The sequence below is a fragment of the Carassius auratus genome, chromosome 29 (genome assembly GCF_003368295.1).
Source record: "Carassius auratus strain Wakin chromosome 29, ASM336829v1, whole genome shotgun sequence".
NCBI lineage: Eukaryota > Metazoa > Chordata > Actinopteri > Cypriniformes > Cyprinidae > Carassius > Carassius auratus.
The window spans coordinates 11,820,653-11,840,738 of NC_039271.1; the positions used below are offsets into that span (position 1 = coordinate 11,820,653).

The 20,086-nt window shown below is 39.6% G+C and overlaps 1 protein-coding gene across 3 annotated transcripts in view; it reads left to right on the forward strand.

Annotated features, from left to right (window-relative positions):
• The window catches only part of LOC113048084 (receptor-type tyrosine-protein phosphatase R-like), a 30,022-nt gene that overhangs the window by 2,836 nt on the left and 7,100 nt on the right, over positions 1–20,086 (forward strand). For 2 of the 3 annotated variants that reach the window (XM_026209598.1, XM_026209597.1), the window contains exons 2-5: positions 1,718–2,010; positions 13,104–13,247; positions 14,659–14,769; positions 19,730–20,079. In XM_026209598.1, coding sequence (XP_026065383.1) covers positions 1,765–2,010; positions 13,104–13,247; positions 14,659–14,769; positions 19,730–20,079 — 851 coding nt within the window. In that variant the 5' untranslated portion in view covers positions 1,718–1,764. Of the gene's footprint in view, positions 1–1,717; positions 2,011–13,103; positions 13,248–14,498; positions 14,570–14,658; positions 14,770–19,729; positions 20,080–20,086 lie in introns of those variants that run through there. The other variant, XM_026209599.1, reaches the window with a different exon arrangement.

Below are 20,086 nucleotides of genomic sequence, written 5' to 3' on the forward strand. Positions count from 1 at the left end.
GTTTGTTTTAATTCCTGCTGTACTATTTTTCTTATTTGCTATTGTAATGAGTGATCTTGGCGTTTATTTGCAAATACATGGTGAGTTTAATAAAGCGGACAATGGGATCATTTGAAGAGGTAAATAAAACCAGTTTAATATAACTAAAACACACAACAAAGTGAAATATACAGACCTTTATTCGACAGGGAAATGTTTGTTTGGTCAACATTTCTTGTCAGTTAGCTCTAAAATGAATAATAATGCACCCATGTGTCTTTTCTGAAGCTTAAACCAGGTAGACTACGGTAGAAATTGAACATTAGATCAATTATGAGGTTGTCTTGTGGCTGTGTATGCTCGTAGATCATATTGCATGTGGTTCACCTCCATAGTTATGGTTATGCTTCTAATAACAGGCTTAAATGCATCTTCACTTATCAAGCGCTTAATGAACATAACCATATTTGGTCATTTTTTGATGTAGTTATTTATGTAGACTAATTTGAGTGCACTAAAAACTTTCAAACAAAAACTGCTAGTAAATTTCACAATTACAAAGAAACAGCAAGGAACACAATGAATTAAATGTGAAGTGGAAATGTACGCAACATACTCTAATAATGAATGTTATATTTACAAATAGGAAAAACAATGTTTTTTTTATTTTTTTATCTTTTATCAAAATGTTCATCGATTCACTTTACATCTGTCTACTTACATCTTCTGCTTCTTGACCTGGGTGTCTTCCAGACTGAGAAAAATAGATATTCATCATTTTTATTTCTTCCATGGAATGCCAAAGGAGAAATATAATGTAAATTATATTATAATTAAAAAATGATAATGTGCTATATTCTCAGTGTTCTGAAGCCATATGATAGCTTTGTGTGAGGAACAGGCCAAAATTTAATTTATTTACTTCTAATCTTCGTCGCTGGTGCTTTTTTGTCATTTTTGAGATTGACATACCCATTCTCTGTGGCCAGGATGTGCATTTAAAGAAGATGGTCAATCTGGTTTGAAGAGCATGATGATGAGTAAATTATGACAGACTTGACATTTTGGAGTTAACTGTCCAATAAGCCACATTTATTGTCATCTTTGGGTTTATCAACACTTTTAAAAAGGTTTTAAAACAGGGTTTTTACCACAATGTCATAGAAGGACAATTTTGGGTTCCCCTTTCAGTGAACAGTTCTTAAAAAAAAAGAAATTCATATATATATAAAGTTTCATGTATTAGAAAGTTTCCATGGATATTAATGGCTCTTCATGGAACCATAGAATAGATGCCAAAAAAAAAAAGAACCTTTATTTCAAGGGTGAAAGTCATTTATTTCCGTTCGGTTCTCAGGTTTCTCATTTACTTGGCTGCAAGTGTTCCAAGTTCTTTGTTTGTATTGGAGATCCATAACCATTTCCTTTATGCATGATCACACAGTGTTTTACATTCTTACACTCAGGTGGTTTGGAGTTCTTCAGAATGGTTAGAATAGAGCCTAAGTCAGGTTTCATTCAAATTTTGACAAAGGTATATAGATAAGCTTACATAAAGTTATTCAGCTTTTTACTTTTTTCTTGTATATATTCACTGTACAATGCACTTGTTCAGTATGCAAAAATTATATTATAGAAAATGGACAATTGACGTCCTGCAATGTATTTGGTCAGTAGGCTATTTCAGTCATTATATAGTAACAACTATGATGTGAAACTCTGTTTGTATATATTTCAGGTGGCATCTCTGTGGACGATGAGGTTTATCAGATTCTGCATCGGCGCATGGTTAATGGAGTGACTGGCCCCGTGTACCAGCACATGGGTGTTCTCAGTCAGGAGAAAGCTTCAGAATTTAATGGGGAATTGCTTCAGGCGCAGTCTCGTGGACGGGTGGCTAAGCTGATGCCAGCAGTGTTTTTAGAAACCCATTTCCAGAGAAGTCCACAGAGGCAATCAGATGTCAGCTTCCTGCAAAACATTGACCATATGGAGAACAAGCCTGTATCTGCCCACGATACGGTCACAATGGTGAGCGCCTACACAACTTGTGATATTTTTGTTGCTTTGAGATGGCAGTGAAAAAATGTAGAAGCCTGGGGAGTAGAATTAATTGATAAAAAAAGAAGGGTTGGATGAAAAGACTGACATCTTTGCCAGTACAAATGTTTCAAGACGTATACACACTTAGTAGTGTTTTATTTAATAAAACACTACTAAGTAGCCTTCTGTGAATGAAGGCCAACAACACGACTTCATTTTTTTTTTAATTTCAAGGGATAAAATTTATATTAAGATTAAAATTGGAGAAATTAACTACTCACAACTGCTAATTTGTCGCACATCCATTGCTCGAACAACACTGGTTCAACATTATTGAATGTTATTATGCAGGTGGAGTAATAATGTAAAGGGAAAATTCACCCAAAAATGAATATTTAATGTTTATCTGCTTACCCCCAGGTCATCCAAGATGTACAGTAGGTAACTTTCCTTCAGTAGTAAAAAAAACATCTTAAGGCTAAAAATAGCTCATAACTAAATAATTTAAAAAACAATGGGCGTGTCATTACTAAATTAAGGACTCTTACATTTTTGTTCTACGAGTATTTGACAAAGAAACTTAACTCCTAAATCAGTGAAATGTTAGGAGTAGTGAAGAGGACTCCTAAGTCACTAAGAACAAACCACAACAATCCTCATCTTCTCTTCTAAAATGGCTGTTGTCAGCAGTCTACTTCGGAATATAAACATTTTAGAAACATTTGACGATAATGAGCTTTTTAAAAGGTATCTGCTTTGGTAAGGAAGTGCCCCCTTAAAAGTGTTTCAAAATGACCTAGTAATGTACAACAAGCTGAAGGTAGAACAACACTTTTCCAACTCTGATCCCCGACGCATATGGCAGGGCATCCAGGTCATCAGTGACTACAAGTCAAGCAACTCTACTCCAACGGTCACAGACGTCTCCTTCCTTAACAAGCTAAATGACTTTTATGCCCGCTTCTACAGCGACAGCAAGGAGACGGCCACCAAGATCACATTCTCAGCAGACCACCAACCCCTCAAACTCACCTCCACAGATGTCAACACTGCATTGAGCGGGATCAACGCACCCAAGGCTGCTGGCCCAGACAGCATTCCTGGACATGTGCTAAGGGCATGTGCAGAGCAGCTGCAGGGGTCTTCACAGACCTTTTCAACCTGTCCCTCACCCAAGCAACTGTGCCAACATGTTTTAAGTCCACATCCATTGTGCCAGTGCCGAAACACTCCTCCCCGACGTGCCTGATGACTACCGCCCCGTAGCATCCACACCCATCATTATGAAGGGCTTTGAGCGACTGGTCCTAGCACACATCAAAAACCTCCCACCCACAGTGGACCCACACCAATTTGCCTACCAAAGAAATAGGAGCACAGAGGATGCAATATGCACAGTGCTGCACTCTGTACTCACACACTTGGATAATAACAACACATATGTATGAATGTTGTTTGTTGACTTCAGCTCAGCATTTAACACTGTTATTCCCTCCAAACTGACCACAAAACTTGGAGACATGGACATTAACAACTCCCTCTGCAACTGGATTATGGACTTTCTGACCAACAGGCCTCAGCATGTTCTGTCAGGCCACACCTGCTCCACCACCATCATATTCAACACCGGCGTACCACAGGGCTATGTGCTGAGCCCATTCCTCTTCTCCCTCCACACCCATGACTGCAAGCCTGTGCATGGATCCAACTCCATTATTAAGTTTGCAGTTTGCAGATGATACAATGGTGATTGGCCTCATCAGAGACAACGATGAGACTGCCTACAGGGAAGAGGTACAGCACCTGGCCGCATGGTGTGCTTACAAAAACCTGCTCCTTAACACCAGTATGATGATTGTTGAACGTGTCTTCAGCTTCAAGTTTCTGGAAACCACCATCACGGTGGACCTGTCCTGGACACCTCCAGCCTGGTCAAGAACGCTCACCAGCGCCTCTTCTTTTCAGGACACTGTCTTCAGGCATCCTGGGTGAACTTTTACCGGTGTCTGATAGAGAGCATCCTGAGCAGTTGTATCACAGTCTGGTATGGGAACTGCTCAGTTGCTGACCGCAAGGCACTGCACAGGGTGGTGAAAACTGCGCATCACAGGGACACCACTTCCTGATTTTTATGACATTCAGAGAAAACGCTGTCTACGTCGAGCTCAGAGCATTCTTATGACTCCCCTCATCCTGACCTCACCTCTTTAACCTCCTGCCCTCCGGGAGGCACTTCAGAAGCCTCCAGACAAGGACCAGCAGATTCAGGAACAGCTTTTTCCCTAAAGCTGTCTCCATACTGAATGCCGCCCTCTGACACCACACCCCTCTGACCCACTGCACTGGGATATTAAAAATTTTCTATGCATGTTTTTTTACTGTCCATTGCACTAGTGTAAATGATGTTCATAGTATCTGCTTATAGTGTACATACACTTATTACATAATCCATATGTATAGTATGTTCTTAGTACACCTATCTGTATATCATGCTGAGAGTATTTAAAATCTGTAAATTATGTCCATAATACTGCCTTATTTTTGTATTTATTGTACATTTGTAACATTGTAGACACTTTATATCCTGTACTTACTGCTTATTCCACTTCTGGTTCGATGCTAACTGCATTTCGTTGCCTTGTACCTTACATGTGCAATGTCAATAAAGTTTAATCTAATCTAATCTAATCTAAGGACTCTACAACCTTACATTCAGTACCTAATTTTGAACAGAGGAGGGCGCCTAACTATAATCTTTAAATTAAGACTAAACATCAAATGTTCTTGTAGAACAGCCTAACAATACTTTTGGGAAATGCATCTGGGTTTTTTGTTTGATTATAGCTGTCTAGGCATGAAAGGAGTCCATGCTTGAGTCTCTGTGGTCTCTATAGCTCTGGTCGCTATTTCAATGCAAGTCTTTAGGATTTTTCATCTGTTTTATTGTTCACCATTGTTCATCACTTAAGTAACAATGAAACTGAAGAAGCGACAGATGTTTTCTTCTGTGTTTGGATGTGTCCAAGTGTGACAGATTTTTGAAAATGAAATAATGTAGTTGCATTGTTTGTGGATTGGATTTTGAGATGTGGGTGTCCTGCATTCGTCACCAGAGATAAATGATGTTTTGAATGATTCAAGGTGTTTTATATGCTAATTTAGAGATATTAATAACAGTAATAGCTATACTTGCTATTATAGGTTTGACATTGAGTGTGGCTCTGAACAATTGGCATCTGTCTGTACATACCAGATTGAATGATGTGGATGTATGTTTGTCAGTATCACAGTGTGGAGAATGTGTTTTATGGTGGAGGAAGATGAACTCTCTTGCCCTCAAAGCTAATTACACTAATGCACCTGATGTGAAACCTTTGTAAGCTTCTCCACTCCCACAAGGTGTCCAAAAAAATCAATCATGGCTCGCATATATCACCACTTCAGCGCACAGCACTGCCTGTGAGACTCACACATTTATATAATTATTTGCTTTAATGCCGGTGAAGCTTAATAGGGATGTGCTCAGTACACAAAAGGTCATTGCAATTTGCCCATCAAAATGAATGCAGGTTTAAGAGCTACTTCAATGTGGGTGGTACTTAAAGTCAACACGAAATCAACATCAACCCTGTTCATGTCATATACAGTGGGTATAGTAAATAATAATCAAATGTTGTTTGCTTTGCAGCCTGAAATGAAGATGGTTTTTGTTTTATTCAGCTGTATTTACTCAGTGCAACTTATAACATCTAAGTCAGAGATATAACATCAACATGTCCGAAAAAAAATATTAAAAAACAGAATCACTGAGTTGGAAAATTGACTTGTAAACTCATTCAGGTGTAGCTAATCACCTTTTCATAGGCCCACAAAGCCATTTGACTTTTGCATTTCAGTCTTTAACTATAGCAAACAATCATCTATGGGTGGCAAGGTGCGGTCAAAAGATCTCTGGGATAAAGTTAGGAGATGGATACAAAAACATTTAAAAGGCTTTATTAATGTCTAGAAGCACAGTGAAGTCTACAGGTGCATCTCAATAAATTAGAATGTCATGGAAAATATTATTTATTTCAATAATTCAACTCAAATTGTGAAACTTGTGTATTAAATTCAGTGCACACAGACTGAAGTAGTTTAAGTCTTTGGTTCTTTTAATTGTGATGATTTTGGCTCACATTTTACAAAAACCCACCAATTCACTATCTCAACAAATTAGGTTTTATTAACAAAGTTCGGGAGAAGCACGTGCAGATAATTAACACAGATGGAGAGCACTCAGCAATCAATGCTAAGAGGTTTATATACAGCAGTCTCACCGCAATTCATTTGACAGTCTCACAGCAGTAGCTTTTTGGTCTCAGCTCTGCTACCATGTCTAAATTAAGCTCTTCATCCGATGAGGACAGAAACATCACCAAGGATGCACTTTCGCATTCCGCCGGTCCCACGACCATCCCTCCAATGCCGGACGTCACACCTGAGCCGCAGGCTTCTTCACATGGCCGCACACCGGCTGAACAGCCCTACGCTCACCAAGACGCCGAGGCCAGTCTTCACCGCCCTAGGCAAGGCTTCCACCTTCTTCCCCCGGCCTCCTCCTACCGCTTGGCCGTCACGATGATCCCACCTATCGGGAAATGGACCGTAGCTGGATTGAGGGAAGCGCTGGGCAACTCAGACATACAGGCTTCGCGAAAAATTAACAAAGCGGAGCTGTATGTTCTGTATGTTACCCTACAGTCAACTCCTAAAACGACCCACAAGCAGAGCAAAGCCCGCAGGGCCCAAAATTCGCCTGCCCAGCTACCACCGTTATGTTCCCGCACAGGATCCGGCTCGCTTCGCCCATCGAGCCGCAGAAACAGGCCTTCAGCGAGCTTGGGCCGTGCCCCAGATTCCGCCATGGCAGGTCCACACCCACCCCTCAATGAGGCCCAGCCTTCCACCACGGTTTCTGCTGCCGCAGTGCCGCATGCAGCCGGGCCCAGTGGCCTCCCCACAGCCACTCAATTTTATACTTCTGCTGTTCATAACCCTTTTTCCTTTCAGTGGCCTACAGCCCCCGTTGAAGACACTAGCGCGAGGCCATCACTGCTAGCAGCACAGGCCCAAGAATACCAACAATTCTATACACCAGGTTATAACCCCGCCCACTTCCCGCCTCCGCTTACAGCTCAAGCCCACACTTCATCCTATAATCCTTCCTTTTCGTCATACCCTCGTCATACCCTACTAACTTTCTTTTTCAAGCCACAGCGGGTCATCTAAGTGTGAGGCTGCCGCCGACATTCGCAGCCCCAGATTATACCCTTCCCAGCTCTCTCATACAAACTAAATCACCATATTCTCTCTTCACAGCAACTCCTATGCCTGTTCTGTCCAACGCAGATGCCATGCAACCACCACCAGTATCCCAAAGTATCCGCGCACAGATCCTATCAGGTGTGGATGTAGACCTTTCCTCTCTTCTTCCTCTACTCCCCGCAGTGAAACCAGACCGCCGAATAGATTGCGGTGATTTCTCAGTTACCCTAAAAAACACAAACACTCACTTATCTTGTGTTCTTTCATTTTCTGAATTTGCAATTGCCTTTTCCCGTTTCACTGAAATCATCTGTTCAGCTTTCCCCCACAGGCTGCGCGAACTGAACGATTATCAAGCAATCATAGCCGAGCTCGCGCTGTCCTATGGGGGAGGGCACTTCTACACGTACCATAAACTTTTTTCAGCAAAAAGTGCAGTGCGAATTGCACAGTGGAATCAGTGCACATACTGGGGCACACTCGACTCAGATCTCCACAGCAGAGTGTTTTTAGGTTGCAAAAACATTACTTGCGCAGTTTGCAGGTCAATGACGCACTCAACTGCATCGTGTCTGCAGGTTAACCCTTCCTCTCTTCCCTACGCGGGAACAAACACAGCTAAATCCACCAGCTACGTGCCTCGGGCAGCAACCACCCACGCAAACCAGGACTCTCCTTTCGACGAAAGCCGACAGCCCTGTAATTATTTTAACAATGGTAAATGTAACAGAGCGCGCTGCCGGTTTATGCACATCTGTAGTTTCTGTGGCGGCGCTCATGCCCGCATCGTATGTCCAGTTTATAAATCTTTGAATAAAAATTCTAAAAATTATTTGGCGACTCCTGTAAATATTTTGCGCATGCACTTGGAGCAAGCTCATCACCCGGACGCTGAATTTACTCATTATCTGCTGTCAGGCCTAAAAAACGGCTTTAAACCCGGCTTAGAGTGCCCACTCTCCCAAAACATCACATGTAATAATCTTCAGTCTGCCCTCATAGAACCTGAAGTCGTCAACAAACTGATCAAAAAAGAAGTTGAGTCAGGCTTCATGATCGGTCCGTTTGACAATCCTCCATTTGATCTGTTTCATATTAGCCCCATTGGAGTGGCTACAAGAAAATTCTTGGGTAAAAAAGGGCTAAAAATCGATCTGTCAGCCCTGCACAATCCCCCGTTCCCAAGCGTAAACCGCTTGATCCCTCTCGATTAATTTTTGCTTAAATACCACGACATAGATCAGGCTATCGACATAATCAAAATCGTAGGTCGGGGTGCTTGGCTTGCAAAAATTGACATTACATCTGCTTTCAAAGTAATGCCCATCCATCCAGATTCATGGCATCTATTTGGAGTTTGCTGGCTCAGGAAATATTATTTTGCAGTGCGTTTAACTTTCGGATGCAAAAGCAGCCCTAAAATTTTCGACATGCTATCAGAAGCCGTCTGCTGGATTTAGGCAAACAACTATGCCATTCCCCACCTCATTCACGTGCTAGACGATTTTTTAATAATCTCGCCTCCCAATGGCAATCCCAGCCGCGCACATCCTCACAGTCCAAAACGTTTTATCTGAGCTAGGAATTCCTATCGCAGAGGAAAAAACCATGGGCCCTGCTACATCCATTGAGTTCCTAGGAATTAATTTGGTTTCAGACAAATTCCAAGCATCCCTGCCCAAAGAGAAAATTGACAGAATAATTCTCGTCTCTTCTGCTTTCCTTGAAAAATCTAATTGTTCAAAACGCGAACTCAGGTCAGAAAACCAAATCACTGACTGTCTGTCTCGTTTTCTGTTTCAGAACCCACTCGTTAAAACCCCTGCTTGACGCATCGCTCGACACTATCCTCCAAGCAGTTTCTCCCAGAACCCTCCAATCCTACGTGACAGCTTGGAGATGTTTTAAAACATTCCATGTCTCTTATAACATGCCTTTGCCTGATTTTTCTCTTCTTTCAGTCACCTCTTTTATTTCCTACCTTAATAGCATTAAGGGCCTTCAAGTCGGGTCCATCAAAGGTTACTTGCGCAGCATCCAGTTTTTCCAAAAATTGATGTACGGCGCTCCTTCACCTAAGATAAACAACATTGGGCCTCAATCTCAAGAAAACCTCAAGAAAATCCTCCAGTCAAGCTCTCATATTCCTATTTCCTGTTTCCTCTTTCTGTGCAGCGAGCATTTGGTCTCACAGCGGACACAGCAAGAACTTTCCAGGTAGAGCACTTACGTTTTCTCTTTCGTCCAGCGAGCATTGGTTCTCACAGTGGACACAGTGTGAAAAAAATCTCCCGGTCAAGCTCTCATTTTCCTCTTTCCTGTTTTTCTCTTTCTGTCCAGCGAGCATTGGTCTCACAGCGGAGAAAGGCACAAAAACTCGCCTGATCGGTCACTCCAAATTACAATTGCTCCCCGTTGCAGGCCAGCAGGGCCTGTCAGTCCAGGTACAGTGATCTGCCATCACGGGCCCACTTGCCAAACATTCAGACCCTTTCTCGAGATTCCAGCCCGCCAAACGCGGCACTCATTTGGGGGGGTCTTTAGTTCGGCGGCTGTCCTCTGCTCTTTAGCTTTTTGGGGGGAGTACTCTGGGTTCAGTCTCGCAGCATCCCCCCACCACCCCTTCTCCACACTTCTAGTCCTAAACCACTTACATAGGGGGGGAGTACTCTGGGTTCAGGCCGAACTCCGAAGCTCGGTGCCCTCCCTCCGGACAGCATGCCAAATAAGCATTAAACTTTACCCCCTCAATTGTATTAAAGTGTGAGCTGGCTAGCTGTTCACAGAGTGCTCTATCCAAGCATGTTAACAGAGAGTTGAGTGGAAGGAAAAAGTTTTTAAGAAAAAGATGCACAACCAACTGAGAGAACCGCAGCCTTATGAGGATTGTCAAGCAAAATCGATTCAAGAATTCACAAGGAACTTCACAAGGAATGGACTGAGACTGGGGGCAAGGCGTACAGACGTGTCAAGGAATTTAGCTACAGCTGTCCTATTCCTCTTGTTAAGCCACTCCTGAACAACAGACAAAGTCAGAGGTGTCTTACCTGGGCTAAGGAGAAAAAGAACTGGACTGTTGCCAAGTGGTCCAAAGTCCTATTTTCAGATGAGAACAAGTTTTGTATTTCATTTGGAAACCAAGGTCCTACAGTCTGGAGGAAGGGTGGAGAAGCTCATAGCCCAAGTTGCTTGTAGTCCAGTGTTGAGTTTCCAAAGTCTGTGATGATTTGGGTTCCAATGTCATTTGCTGGTGTTGGTCCACTCTGTTTTTTGAAAACCAAAGTCACTCCACCCGTTTACCAAGACATTTTGGAGCACCTCATGCTTCCTTTTGCTGACCAGCTTTTTGAAGATGCTGATTTCATTTTCCAGCAGGATTTGGCAAATTGCCCACACTGCCAAAAGCACCAAAAGTTGGTTAAATGACCATGGTGTTGGTGTGCTTGACTGGCCAATAAACTCATCAGACCTGAAGCTCGTAGAGAATCTATGGGGTATTGTCAAGAGGAAAATGAGAAAAAAAAGAGACAAAAAATGAAGATGAGCTGAAGGCCACTGTCAAAGAAACCTGGGCTTCCAGACCACCTCAGCAGTGCCACAAACTGATCACCTCCATACCACGCCGAATTAAAGGCAGTAATTAAAGCAAAAGGAGACCCTACCAAGTACTGAGTACATGTACAGTAAATGAACATCATTTTCAGAAGGCCATCAATCCACTAAATTTTATTTATATTTAAAAAAAAAATATTAGTCTTATGAAGTATTCTAATTTGTTGAGATAGTGAATTGTTTTTTTTGTAAAATTATTGTAAAACAATTAAAATAAGCAAAGATTTAAACTTCTTCAATGTGTGTGAATTTAATTTATTTAATACACAAGTTTCACAAGTTGAATTAGTGAAATAAATGAACTTTTGACACGATGGACTGGCATGAGGTGTCTGAGGTTGGTCTTGAACCTGGGTCTCCCAGTCAGGTAAAGCTAGTTTTTTTTTTTTTTTTTTTATTAAGAAATTTCAATCAATAAAATACAATAGATTAAGCACAATCAATAGAAATACAGAACATCGTCTTTACACATCTCTACATTACACCTCTTTCCTTTGGTAAAGCTAGTTCTCTACCTCTTGTCTACTGGGAAGAACAGGTTATTAGAAGACCCATGTGCAAAACGAAGAGCAAACTCAGAGGCTCAGGTAACTCAAAGGCAGGCAGTCATTACTTGATCTCAGTAGTAAAATATAAACAAAATATCAGTTACAACTTGACAGCACAAAACAGAAGGTAGTCCAATAGGCAACTGGAAAATGAAACTTAACAGTTCTACAACACAGGTAATACGTACTGGGTAGGCTCAAGACTGAACACAACACAATGAAACTGCCAAACTTAAATCAAAGTACAGGTGGAACACATTAACTTAATGAGCAGTCTTAATTAGAGAGTTCACGGCCGATAGTGTCACATAGTGGCCTGGAGAGTTCTCTCATTAAGGTGCAGGGGGTGCCCACCAACAGTTGGGAGAGTAATTACACATTGTAGCAGACAGCGCTTTAAACACGCTGTGTGTGTGCACTTTGGATAGGTTAAATGAATTCTGAGTACTTGGCTGTATGTCATGTCATTATGTTACTAAAATTCCCTTGTTGTGGTCCTTAAGGAAGCAGTTCTTTTGGACAGTTTGGTCTTCTGTCATAGCAAGTCAGGGGAGATGAGGGATCAAAATGCAGCATTTTTAATGAGAATGAAAGCAAGGAAGGTCATTCAGCATAGAGAAATAATTAAAATCGCAGGAGAAACTTTCATTTTTATGTCAAATTATGCATGATTTTCATATACAGTATTTAATACATAAAATCTTAAAATATACCTTTATCATCAATATAATCATAGTTAAATTATTATTATGTTATTTTAATGCCTGAAACAATGATCAATTATTAACATTTTATTCATATTCATGTCCATGTTACACCCTGTCTCTGACCCTTACAGCGAACCAGTCTGCTTAGTAGTTGTGTTTGTTAACACTGAATGCAAATTATTGTTTTGTTAGTTGTACATGTTATGAATAAATGGTATCTGTTCAAGACTCATTACCTCACTGTGACCGACACACAGACACAGTGTAGTGTTTCATAATCTAGTAGGTGTTATTGACGTGTAAATGTGGTCATCTGTTAATGTTTGAAAGTTTCATCTGTCATCAGGAAGCCTCAGAAGTTCAGAATGAATGTCGACACCCCTTTGTGTTAATAAAACCTCTTTTTGACTAAGGAGGTGGTGCAGCATTTCATTATTTTTCAATGTTCAATGATCCTTCATCTCAAAAGATCAAGGAAAATGTTATTTGAAGCCTTTAAAATCATGCACATGTTTAATCTTTCATTGCACTACACAGGGTTGTCCCTGTTCTCTTGCTTCTCTCAGTTCCCCTTGTAGGTGGGGAGACTCAGTCATTGAAAGATTTTATGTCTCAAAAAGTTTCTTGTGATCTTTGATGTCAGTGTTCCTCTATCAGTGAGTCCTGATGTTGTAGCTTGTGCTCACACCACCAGATGGCACCATCCCCAATCCCTCCTGACCCATACATATAGCCCTTGGTGGAAATACAGTCACTTATAGTAAAGTCTTGTTCGTCAAGCTGTAGTCAGATTTTGATGGATTTTTTTAAAAATAGCCTAATATTTATATTTAAACCATTTAAGTTGACTTATTTAATTGTTTAATTGTATAAGCTATTCTTCATTCACGATTCTTCATGGTTTTAGGAGGAAAATGATGACATCGAGTTGTATGTGTCGTCTGTTGGAGCATCAGAACCTGTGGCTCATGAGGAAATGATCCGATTGCTCAACTTCAACACCCTTCAGCACAGCTCTGGGCCGCTCGCCGCCACTGAGGCATCCACTGAGGTTTGTGTCTCAAGAACTCTAGGATGAAGTTACAGTCTGCTGTTAAACTGCAGAATGTTCAGTTGTTGCTTGGCATAGCAGTAGTTGACTAAAAATGGTAGCAGAGTAACAGTCCTGCCTCCTACATATTGACCTTTTCTGGCAAACCTATCCGATTTGCATCAGTGGGCCGTAGTGAAAGCCACTGTCAGCTTGCACCATATTTGTGCTTCCTCTGGCCGCCTTAAGCAGTGTTTCCTGAGACTAATGATTACGAAATAGATTTACATCTTATTTATTTCATTTTATTTTTTAAATGCAAAAATATAAGGGATGATAATAATAATAATACAATAAAGGAATAGTTCACCTAAAAAATCGAAATCTGTCATCATTTTTATTCTAATAGAATTTTCTATTCACCTGCACTTCAATGTATGCAAAGCAGGATTATTATAGATATTTAAAATAAGAAAAGTGAATAAAAAAATTAACTGAAATAATATATTTGAGTTATTTTCCAAGGCATAATTTCTCATTTTTGTTTACTTTAACTTGAAGTACTAAAGAAATTAAAACTAATTGAACTGAAACTCATAAATACAAGTAATAAAAACTATATAGACATTTTAAAACAAATAATAATAATAAACAAAAAACAACAACAAATTATAACTGAGACTTTAAGTGAAAGCAGAAATTAGAAAAATGTAATCTAATATATTTTAAAAAATAGTATATAATTTATAATAAAATAACACTGATACAAAGTTTACTTACTTAAGCTGTTTTTTTATATATATATATATATAAAAGGTATAATGCATTTTACCACCTGATAATGAATCATATAGCACATCCTCTTTGGTGCTGACGATGTTTTGTAATGAATCATTGTCTTTATATAATGGAAATTACTCATTATATAAAATATTCATTGTATAATTATTGTAGTTTTGCCACAATTATTTTTTTTTAGCTTTTTTTTTTTTTTGCAGCATGACAAGTTCATGTTTAAGTACAATTATGTCATGCAGTCTCTTGTTTAATCTGATACAATTAATAGTTAACATAGTATTAAATAGTGCGACATCAAGAAAGATAATGTTTCAAATATGATTAAACTGAATAAAGCACATCACCTTAGACGACCCTGCTGCCCAAGTACAGGTGCATTTGTGCTGCAGGACGTGTCAGCTAGTGTGTGTGTGTGTGTGTGTTGTGTGTGTGTGTGTGTGTGCGTGCGTGGGCAGATTTAGAGGTGGAGTCAGCTTCTGTCAATGTCTTCCTTAAGATCGCACTTGTTGATCCTTGTATCACTTTTACTCAAGCACAGTATAAATGTATGTATATATGCACTGCAGATCAGATGAGGTTTGACATGGTTGGGTCTACAGACTGTTGATGTTCTTTTCTGTCTGGCTTTGAGCAGAAGACTGTTTTCAAAGACCACCATGAGAAGAACAGCATCTGGGGTAAAGACGGCTTCTATGTGCTGCTTACCTGCCTCACAATATTCATCATCGTCGTCACCTGTTTAATGGTACGTATCTCTCAAAGTCTACTACCATATGCTTGATATTCATGGTATATGATGCTACATGGGAAGATACGACCCTATAAAAGCGTGTACGTGTGTGGTGTTGAGGTTGCGTTAATGAAATACTCTTTATCATCTCATTTGGTTATAATATCAATTGTTTCAGAAGTTTATCCTAAAATTCCATCATAGGAATACAAACAGATTCAAACGAGTAGATAATTGTCATATAGTGAGATATTAACATGTGAAATGATAAAGATTTTGAGTTCGTATTGAGTTCTCTGACTTTTGATGTGAGATTACTGGAGTATTTCTCAGGAACAACATCTGAGAAGTAGGAAACTTTGGTAAAATCAAGACACATTTAGTTATGTAGGCTTTATACAATACAAGTAGCTTCACGTTAATAAAATAAAACAATCGATGATGCATATGTCTTCAACTATGAGACAAATTCTGCTGAAAATTTGCTCTCAAAGGACAATAGTGCCATTATTTCACTAAAGTCACTTCAGAGTTAGTTCAAATTCGGTCCGATAACTTTCTCTCCATTAACTCTCCATTTCATCTCAGTGCTGTCTTAGAGAAACAAATAAGATATTAAAGCGATCTCATGTTTGATTTTGCTGTTATACCAATCTGAATATTGAATATATATTTGCATGTACCAGTTGAAATAGTTCCTGCATGTCTCAGCAGAAACCCTTGTAAAGTAAACACCTACGCTAATTAAGATTCAAACTCAGATTATTCAAGTGCGTACACACTGAAGACTCTTGGGTTGTATTATACAGTGAGTAATTGTGAGAAAGACCCGAGTAGATGCAGACACACAGGATACGATACAGAAACAGTCATTGCAAAACGGATGTATTGTGGCAGAGGAAGTTGCATAGTTTCCTCTGGTGGTTCAGCACTTTAAAGGGATCAGCGCTGCCATCTTGATCACACCTGACTCTGCCGTCTGATTGGCCGATGCTTGCTCTTAACGTTTAAGTCTGTCTTAAGTCCGGTAATGACATCATAGAGCGCCCTCAGAGCACACTCACACTCTGGCGCTGACGGACTGAAGAGCTTAAGGAATAATTGCCATGTTAAGCTGTGAGCCTTCACAATGACAGGGACTGTTGAAGCATCATGAGCATTGTGATTCTGTAAATACAAGGACGGGGGGGTTTTAAAGGTTTCAATGCCACAGACCACCAAATATAATGATCCTCTTGCAAGGGACACTGCTTAGAAAGGCCATTTTTTTTTTATTTTAGATCAGGGACGATGCACATTAATAATACAGAAATATGTAAAATACCGACCAGATACAATACTGATTTTGGCGGGATTTTTTAAAATCACGTTTATTGTGTTTCGGAACCAAACTCTTCATATATACACATAAACGGACAGAATGCACGTTTATATGTTGCACAAGGCATGTGGTATTGTGTTTCTGATTGTTAAGCAACACTTTGTAGTAATGCTCACTAATAAGTTATTAATAAAACGCTAGTATACTTGATTGGTCAAAATGCTATATTCCTAAACAAATCATTCAAATGTGTGACATTTTGTGACATTTTGAACTATTTCAACGTACATTTACAAGGAATCTGCATTAAATAGCAGTATTTATTAAGGGATATCAAGTTCTCATTATAATATTATTCAGTGCTACTTTATGATGTAAGTAGGTGTCAATCATGAATCAAGAGACTTGTGAAACTGATTTTAACCCTTATAGAGCTGCCACATGCATTCGCAAGTGTCATTACACAATCCAAAACCACATTGAGGGCCAATAATGAACATAAATTGTTGTTTTACAAAGTTGAAGTTCATTCATTTGAAATCAGGCCCAAGGATGCACTGAAACCATAAAACATGGCTCATTTCGATGAGATAGAGACCTCTTGTGGGAAACTTGGGAATTCTGTGATGCAGTTGTGAGGGCATTTATGTTCAGGCCAGAAAAAAGCATGTTTGTGTTATTACTGATCCAGTTGCGTTGTTAAAATAGACAAGATCAAGACTGGTTTTACATGGACTGCTTTCATACCTATCATAAAGAAGCTGACTTTGAATTATGTTGATTAAATTATGACCCTCAAAGCAATGTTGTGTTAGTTTTAATAATACACTGCACGTTCTTATGCGAAGCAGAGTGTAGTTAAGATTATAATAGCTCATTTAATTTTTAACAAGATTTGAAACTGACTGAAAGTGTTCAGTTTAAGAGACAGTAAACCAGTTCATTAAACAAGTGGGTTAATACATCTAAGCTTAGTCATTTTAAGTAAAAAAACTCCCAGTTAATTGTCATTGTTTTCTGCAACTTTTGTATATAGTAAAAGTCGAGTAACTATATTATTGTTGTATTATCATTTTAGTCATTGTCTTGTTTTCCCTTAATAAAGCGAACGTGTCTTCTACATGGAATTAATGATTTACATGGGTATAAAATGGACGGATAAGCAGTTGAATTTGGTTAACAGCAGTGACGTGAGTAATAGCAATAAGACGTTTGAGGTTAGTGAAGAAATATTTAGAGACAAGAAGTGACGAGGAAGTATCGTGCAAAGAGATGTCCTGTGAGATCTTAAAAGTCATCTGTGCATTACAGGAAACTTTAAGAAGTAGTACATACATACACACACACACATATATATACATATGTGTGTCTATTACTTTTATGCTGAAATTAATAAAAACTGACAATCATTATTCATGAGAGTTATAAAAATGATTTGATAATTTTTTATATGTAATCAAATTTATTTGATTTATTCATTTTAGAGAGAATAAGTTTCTGTGAGATTTAACCTTAGCCTAGCTTTGAGTAATAGATTGTTATAAAGCAAGATTTCAAGTTCAAGTTCAAATTCAATTTATTTGTATAGAGCATTTACAACAGCCTCCTGGCTGACCAAAGTGCTTTACATAAGAGCAAGAATATTACACATACATAAAAAAAAATAGACCAGACAAAAATTTTAAACCACCCATTTCAAAATGTAGCATAACACAGTAGTCAGTACACTAAGGAAAATAAAAAAGTTTTTAGCAAGGATTTAAAAATAGACAAGGAAGGGGCCGGTCTGATCTCTAAAGGCAGGGTATTCCAGAGTCGTGGCCCAGCCACAGCAAAAGCACGCTCCCCTCTACGCTTTAGCCTAACACGAGGGACCACCAACAGAGCCTGGTCATAGGAACGTAGGTTTCTTGATGGAGTATAAGGTTCAGATGGTTCAGATGGAGTATAAAGTTCAGATAAATAGACAGGAGCTTTGTTATGAAGGGATTTATAAATGAAAAGGAGAATTTTAAAGTCTATTCTCTGAGAAATTGGTAACCAGTGAAGGGATCTGAGAATTGGGGTTATGTGTTCATGTTTACGACAGTTTAAAAGAAGTCTGGCTGCAGCATTTTGGACAAGCTGAAGTCGTGCAATTTGAGATTTAGATATACCGCAATATAAAGAATTGCAGTAATCTAGACGCGATAGAACAGCCATTTCTAGAGTTTTTGAAGTGAGAAAGTTTTTAATTTTAGACAGTAAACGAAGCTGATAGAAACTGGATCCAATAACAGAAGAGATATGTCTAACAAATTTTAAGTGTTGGTCAATAGTAATACCTAGGTTCTTCACCCGTGAGGATCTAAAAACGGATAAACTTTCTAGCTCAGGGCTTATACACTGAGAGTTATCATTAGGACCGAAAACAATTACCTCGGTCTTGTCCTCGTTTAAGAAGAGGAAATGTTGGGCTAGCCATAATTTCACCTCCTCTAAACATTGGAGAAGAGAAGTGATCGCAGTGGAGTTGTTTTTCTTAACTGGAAGATAGATTTGAGTGTCATCTGCATAGAAATGAAAAGACACACCATGTTTTCTTAGGAAAGAACCCAGAGGCAGCATGTACAGAGAGAATAGAGAGGGAGCTAAAATAGAGCCTTGAGGAATGCCACAGGTCAGAGGAGCAGGGGAAGAGAAAAAATTTCCCAGTTTCACTAAAAACCTTCTGTCAGATAGGTATGACTGAAACCATTTCAGAGCGTTTGCTTTTAGACCTACCCAAGACTCTAATCTAGATAATAGTATGGAGTGGTCTATGGTATCAAAAGCAGCTGATAAATCTAAAAGAATAAGAACCACAGAGTCTCCGGAATCAGTGGAGAGGTAAATATCATTTAACACCCTCAAAAGGGCGGACTCAGTGCTGTGAGCAGATTTAAAACCAGATTGAAAGACCTCATAAATAGAATTACTAGTCAAAAAGTGTTGAAGTTGATTCAGCACAATTTTCTCTAAAACTTTTGAAATAAAAGGCGAAACAGAAATTGGACGAAATTTTTTTAGAACAGTGTGGTCCAGTGAAGGCTTCTTGAGAATAATTGAAAACAAAACCTTAGGTTTAGAGTGATTTAGTTTCAATTATGTTGGAAAAGTATGCAGCTTTTGCAGACTTAGCTGCAGACTGGTATGAAGTAAGAGTCTCTGAACATTTGAAGAGAGATATGCAGCCTGTCTTTTTTTCCATTTACGTTCTGCCTTTCTACAGTTTTGTCTTAGGAGACGGGTATCAGAGTTTTGCCACAGTATAGATTTTGTTTTCTGCTTGTGAGGCTTAAGGGGGGCAGTTGCATTTGCTGCCTTAAGCCAGGCAGAGTTCAAGAGGTTAAGATGTTGATCAGCATCCAAGTCAGATAACGGTTGATCTAAGTGCAACTGTGAGCAACAATCAGCAAAACACAAGTTGAAATTTGTGCTAAACTGCGGAGAGTAGAAGCGAGAAAGATTTACAGAGAAGTAAGAGAGCTCTGGAAGAGACAGTGTGAATAATATGGGCTTATGGTCAGAGATCATAAAATCAGAGAGCACAACATCAGTCACATCAAGCCCATATGAGAGTACAAGATCCAACGTATGACCGTGAATATGAGTAGCGTCATTTCCTTTCTTTAGGTGCTTTACCGACTAAAGGAGAAGGAATTCTTGGATCATCAGCTTAAAGACCCATCCCCACCCAGTCTGGACGTGCAGCTGGCACCCATCCCTGCTCATGGTGCTCAGCCCCCTCTGACCCTCAAGAACAGTATGGTCCAGGCCAACCAGACGTCCAAACCCAGTGCCACCCACTCTACCAGCAGCACAAGCACCGCGTCCTGTAACATCAGCATCCATCCGACTCATTCCAGCGTGACGACGACAGAGCCGCAGTGCCCACCCGGCCACTCTGTGGCTGAGCTCAAACCCACTGTGTCCTCCACACATTCACCCTTCAGAATGAAGTCTGTTGCAGGCCTGCAGGAGCGGTAAGAC